Source organism: Sceloporus undulatus, chromosome 4 (assembly GCF_019175285.1).
Source record: "Sceloporus undulatus isolate JIND9_A2432 ecotype Alabama chromosome 4, SceUnd_v1.1, whole genome shotgun sequence".
NCBI lineage: Eukaryota > Metazoa > Chordata > Lepidosauria > Squamata > Phrynosomatidae > Sceloporus > Sceloporus undulatus.
In genome coordinates this window covers 68,942,728-68,949,433 of record NC_056525.1, presented here as the reverse complement: position 1 = coordinate 68,949,433, position 6,706 = coordinate 68,942,728, and the positions used below count along the sequence as shown (strand labels likewise).

The 6,706-nt window shown below is 37.1% G+C and overlaps 1 protein-coding gene across 1 annotated transcript in view; it reads right to left on the bottom strand.

The window, feature by feature from the left end:
- Positions 1 to 691: 691 nt before the first annotated feature.
- ELAPOR1 (endosome-lysosome associated apoptosis and autophagy regulator 1) overlaps positions 692 to 6,706 on the bottom strand; it is a 102,155-nt gene continuing 96,140 nt past the window's right edge. The window contains 1 exon segment of the mRNA XM_042462781.1: positions 692 to 5,873. Within this exon segment, the coding sequence (XP_042318715.1) occupies positions 5,805 to 5,873 (69 nt within the window). The 3' untranslated portion in view covers positions 692 to 5,804.

The following is a 6,706-nucleotide window of genomic DNA, read 5'->3' as shown; positions in this document are numbered from 1 at the left end:
AAACAGTACATGTGAAAAGGATCAAGGAGTCCTAATAGAGCACAAGTTGAAGATGAGTCAACAGTGTGATGTGGCAGCTAAAAAGGCCAATGCAATTCTAGGCTGCATCAATAAAAGTACAGTGTCTGGATCAAGAGAAGTAATAGTGCCACTCAATTCTGCTTTGGTCAGGTCTCACTTGGAATACTGTGTCCAGTTCGGGGCACCACAATTAAAAAAGGATATTGAGAAACTAGAGCATGTTCAGAGCAGGGTGACCAAAATGGTGAAAGATCTTGAAACCATGCCCTATGAGGAGTGGCTTCGGTATGTTTAGCCTGGAGAAGAGAAGACTAAGGGGTAACATGATAGCCATGTTTAAATATTTAAAGGCATATCATATTGAGAATGGTACCAGCTTGTTTTCTGCTGCTCCAGAGACTCGGACAATGAGCAATGAATTCAAACTACAGGAAAACAGATTCCACCAACCTCCTGATGGTAAGAGCTGTTTGACATGACCTTGGAGATGGTAGAGTCGCTTTCTTTGGAGGTTTTTAAACAGAGGCTAGATGGCTATCTGTCAGGAGTGCTTTGCTTGTGTAATCCTGGATGGCCCTTGTGGTCTCTTCCAACTCTATAATTTGTATGTTTGATTGTTGGTGTAAACAGAAGACATCAAAAATAGTCTAGGTGTCAAGAAGAACTGCATCTTTACTTAGTTTCTCTTACCTCACCCAAAAGAGAGATTGCTCACATAAAAGTAGTCAGAAGTTACATTGTTTTAAAACCAAAACTGTACATGCAACTCTTGCCTCCCGTTACTATAAAATTCTATTAAGATCATATATAAAAGGGATCTTGCATACACGCAAGATAACCTGCAGTTTTATCATCACAAAGCTGAAAAAAACACAATTTTATAAATATAATCCAGTCAATTCTTTTACACACTCAGAGTTGCAAAATTCATTGTCATCTAGGTAAGAAAGGTATTGTAGTCCCTGAATAACACTTTTATAATTTGTCCATACACATAAAAAGTCCTTGCAGATTAATTCTAGGACACTAAAATATCTGGTATGTTGATCATATATTACAAAGGTCATAGTCTGTAAAGATTACAATTTGATACAAAAACTGTTTTCAAGCATGTACAAAATATAGCAGAGACAGAAAGCCAGAATAATAAATCACAACTTCATACAAAAACAGAAGCAGTGATACTGTACTATTAAATAAGTACTGTACAATATCCTTCTGATCTTATTTGTCACTCAGTATAACAGGATTGCATCAAATGAATTACAGGAGGACCACATTCACATAAATGGCAGATTAGAAAGTTCAGATATTGACGTCAGGTAAGAAATTTCAAAGCACTGAAAATAAGGTACACTCCCAGCAGTTAGTTAAGAAATGCAGAGCTCATGGGTAGTAATTTCTCTTCCTATGTTTGGCTCCAATTTGGTTCTTTCTCTGCTTCCTACCCTCTGTCATATCTATCCAGAAGGAATGTCCTTTCATCTGTATTTTATATTTGTATTAGATAAGGAATTTGAATATATAAAAATGGGCATTGCTAAAATCTTCAGTGAGAATGGTTCTGAATCTTTAGAGCTGCTTCTATTGCTGCTGAAATTCCAAATTTTCACAGGTGGCTGCTAAGCTTACTGTTCTATTACAATTTAACTTAAATGATATGGCACAAAACACCCACTGCCTTTTCGTATCATCTTTTCATTTTCATCTCCCCATTGCACCCACCCAACATTTTGCAGAACTTACCATGTTATATTGCAGTTAGAGAATCAAAGCAAAGTTATAGGTATGCTACTCTGACTGTCTGAGTCTCTGAGTAACTTAATATTTCGTTGATTTCACTTAATGTTTTGACAACTTTCTAAACCAAAAATAAAATATTATATCATTCAAAATTATTTCTGTCAGTATTATGTCTTTTAAAGGTTCACTTCACATCTAGGTTGTGCAATTGTCCTGCCATCTTTCCCTCCCTAGTTAGGCTGCTGAACAAATGACATATATTTATCATATTATTATGCCTACATTTTAGTAAAGCAGTGAAGTCACCCTGGTAGCATGTGCCAATGCTTTTGAAAATTATCAATGATGTATCTTTGCCATATCTACTTCTGGGCATGAAAATATGCTTTTCCCATATAGGTTTAGATTATCTAGCTTGACTTTAAATGCATTCAACCATCTTTCTGTAATGCTGGATTAGGCTAGCACTGAGTTTGCATGTGAGTGTCTTTTGAATCTAAAATAATATTTGGTTTTCTTGATCTTTCTTCCTGAATACACTGAGAAATGGAAAGCTTTCCAACACCTCTGGTCACCATTGACAATTTCTTCCATGGCAGCGTGAGCCATTAATACACCTTTTCCATGCTAGGCCAAGCCTTCATGTGCATTAAAAGGGTAAGATGCTGGTTTAGTCATCTCTGAGTCAGGGACAGTATACTTCTGATTATCCCCAAATACCTTTTGGTTGCACAGAATGGTGTAATAGCCACCTAGAGGTTTCCAGATACAACAAAATAAAAGTTGTTTCTATAGTGCCCTTTAAGTTCAGCTTTCTCATCCTCCAGATTTGAATGCTTCACCGTAACCTCAGTCTTTGTTTCAGCTCAGTTGATATGCACATTTTCTTCTATTCGGAAATTAGTAGTAGTAGCAGTAGCAGTAGCATCTAACATTTGTGGCTTGAGAGAGAGGATGCTAAGTTTGGTTAGTAGCCACAGGTGAGATTCACTTGTACAGGAACAGATCTATTTGTATTCTCTAGTAAACAAGCTAGAATCTGATTAAAGAAAAACAGAGGTTTATGGTACTTCTGAATTACTCCATTTTGGCTGCATTTGCTGAAAGTGACTTTATGTTTAAGCTATATCACTTGGGCTTGCATAATTTGTACCTTATCAGGCAAAATGCAACAAACTTACCAAGTCTGGCAGCTCCGGGTGTTCTATAGCCTCCCTATTATAGCCATTTTCCGCAGGACTGTGAAAACCAGGCATTGTCAAGCATCTGGCATGCCAAATACATCACTGCATTCAACTTGTACATCACAAATTGTGCAGGCAAGCTCAAGCAGTAACAAAATCATGCCTATTAGCTAACTGGAGACCTGTGCAATTGTGATCTTTATATGTATGCACACTGGACATACAGTTAAGACACCTCATTTCTATTTCTTAATAATTGCAATATGACCAATCACAACTTCATGTCTTTCTAACCACTGAATAGCAGCAGTGACTGGCCAGCTGGATTTAAAGCAGAGTTAGGGGGTTTGTGGCCCTTTAGGTATTTCCCATCAGCACTCACCAACATGGCCAATGTTGAGGGACACTGTTCCATCAACATCCAAACGGTCAAAGATTCCACATCTCTGACTTATTTTCCAATTCCCTATGATTTGATATTATTTTAAATGATATTTCAAGAGAATTACCTAGTCTCTTTTGAAACCAATATGAGTAATCTATATTGTAACAGCAACTAACAATTATATAAACCAAGAAACAAAATCAAATCCAAATAAATTTAGCCTTCTTTTCTTTTAATAGCATCAGTTCCTGCTAGCTGCCTGGAGAATTATTTATTTCCAAAATAAATTACGGGCTTAAACATTTTTTCTTTTAAAAAAGTGACATGAAATTGCACTGTCAAAATGACTGAAATAATTAGTTACTATTTGAGGAAACACCCTCTCTTACTCACATAATTAGGGAAAGAGTGGACCCTCCCCCAGGCCCTTTGAATGCATGCTAATAGAAAAAGTGTGGATAGAAATCTGCATTAATGTTTTTTGACTGGGAGTACAAATCTGAAAGTACGATGTAACATTTGTTGTTGTTGTTTTTTTAAAAAACAGGCTCATTTCTACAGTACAAAGAGAGCAAAGCAGAGGTATAGGAACCAGAGGTATATCAAGGAAAATTATAATGTCATTGGAATTAAACTTGAATGACTTAAGGCTGCAATTCTATATCTGCTTACCTATGAATAAGGCCTGTTGAACTCTATGGGATTTGACACTTAAATGATTGCAGTGTGAAAGAACGGTCTGGACTTTTGTTCATTTCTATTATTAACTGAATAGTATTAAAGACTATTCTAACCTATCAGAACAAACAAAAGTGATGAAATCTGTCAACATTGGTTTGTCAGTTACCAGTAGATGTTGACTTAATTAACTCAGGAGCAAAAGTTTAAAAAAAAAAGATTGGGAAGATTTTTTTATATAACACTGCAACTCTCCTCCCCGCTTGTGCCATGGCCTTGGGGGATTCTGGAAGTTTTAGTTCCAAAAAGAAACTTTTTTTCAAGCTCTAGTTTTTAATGCAGTCAATATACAGAAACAGAAGGCATTGCCTTTGATTAGTAATTGGCCATCTCCAGTGAAAGAGAATCAGATTTTCCTGATCAGAAGCCATAATATCTACAATGGAACAGGTGGAATGGGAAAGTTTCACATTCATCACTGCTACAACTGACTGGATTCAAATGATTACACAGGAACACTGCATAAGTTTTGGCATTTTCACACTAATGTGCATCAATACTGGCAAAAACTGTTTCAGCTCTTCCAGAGTTTCCTCTGTGGTCTTTAGTATAATTATGTCTAATATTTAAAGGGTGTTAAAAACAAAATCTAATTTTGAGAAAATTGGAAAAGGAAGAAGGGAACATACTTAAAACAAAAGAGGTTGTGTTTGAATTGTAAAAATGCTAAGCATGTAATCTGTTTCCCAAGTGAAAGAAATCCAAATTTGCCTCTTAACTAAAGTCTGTAATTCAAGGGTGACATTTTTTTCCACAGATGTTCCTCCACATACCTTGATCTAGAGAGAATTAGAGAAATGACTAATTCTGTAGCCTCTGCATGCTGTACAGGGGGCAAACTTAATCGTTGCAGTCATTGCCTGAATACTTATAATTTACATAGCCTAAGGACAGAGTCCTGTGTTGAAATTTCATTAGGATTTCTTGGAAGCCCTGCTAGGCTGACTGAATGCCAAATGGAGTGGCCATCCCCTCTTGGGTGGTAACAGGATACATGGTTGTATGACTTTTCTTCTTAAGACAGGTTACCTTTGTACAAAAAAGTGAAGAGAATACAGCTGTTTTTTCTATGCTGTAATGATCTGCAGTGCCTAAAGTATGTTCCTTCCCAGATACAATGATCTCCAGAATGATCAGAGCACTACAGACCTTCTGCTAAGACAGTATTTAAGGAGGTTTGGGCAGAAACCTATGCACTAGCACATTGGGAAAGCTTTTTACAAGATAAAATAGTATTGTCAGCCACAAGAAGGATTGCATGGATAGAAGAATTACAGCTAGACCCTACCAATATCTGCTTAGAAGTAATCCCTCCCAAGTTCAATGGAATTATTCCTAGGTAAGGACTGCAGCCTTAGGAGCATTCCCACAATGATACTTTAGGGTAGTTTAGCCATTTGTGGTCACAGGAAAGAGTTAAAACACAAACATTGCCACTTTGAATAAAAGGGTTAAAATTCAAGATTCTGGGCACAACACAGAAAGGGGGACAGGACGTGCAAGAGACATACAAATATATATCTACATATAATTTTAAAAGCACACTTGTATTTGGCACAGTTTTTCTTTTGAAGGGAATGTTAAAATTTTCGACTTTAAAAAGTACAATAAGAAGCTGAAGTTAAAGAGAATCCAATAAGGCCACATGGCAAGTTCATCAAAGTGCAGGTATTAACTAAGGAGGACTCCCAAAGCATCCTGCAGCAAAGGCATGAGAGGTAAATAATCCACTCCTAAAGATCCATGTCAGTGGTACCAGAGGAAGTCTTCAGTGGCACAGAGTCAAAACCATCAGATGTTCGCTAGAGGCAACATAAAATTAAGTGTGATTAAGGCTAAGCAAGAAATATTACATTTTTCTCAGATTCTGTTAACCCATTTCAAATCCCATTTCATCAACTATATTACTAGTGACTTTGAGCAAAGAATTTCTTAGCTTCTATCTACAAAAGTGACAACAGTAATTACTTCAAAGTATAAGACACTGTCATTATTTGCACTCTTAGGGACAGAACAATTTGGGGAGAGGGCAGGGAGGAGATATATAACAAACACTGAAAATGTACAACTTCTAGATAGGGAGGAGGTGATGGTAAAGTGCATACCTTCATACATTGTTTGACTACAGCTCCTATCTGCCCTAGCCAACATAGCTGATGATGAGAAATGCTAGAGGGTGCAGCCCAAGAACAGCTGAAGAGCTACACTCTGCCTACCCTGATCTGAAGATAAAGAATTTATTCAGATAAAGTATTTGCATAGGGTGTGGTGGGAAGAGAAATCCACACACACTCTTCATACACTGGCTAAATTCCTGTAATTTATCCCATGCAACTCTGGTCTGGAATCTGCCATTGTTTCTCTATCAGAAACCCCACTGGCTCTGATTCTCAAAAGATGAAGCTGAGCAGAAAAATAGGCAGACAACACAGAGCCAGTCATGCACCTACTTTCAACAGTACAATGAGCAGCCATATATTTAAGAGACAAGCCAGGTTCCAGACCTAGTTAGATTATAACTGTACTTGCATCTTCAATTAATATCCCTGAGTGTGTTTCCAGTATATACTTAGTGCTCTTATCTTATGCCTCCAAATAAAGGAGACTACAACCATAGGAAGCTGATAGAGTCAGG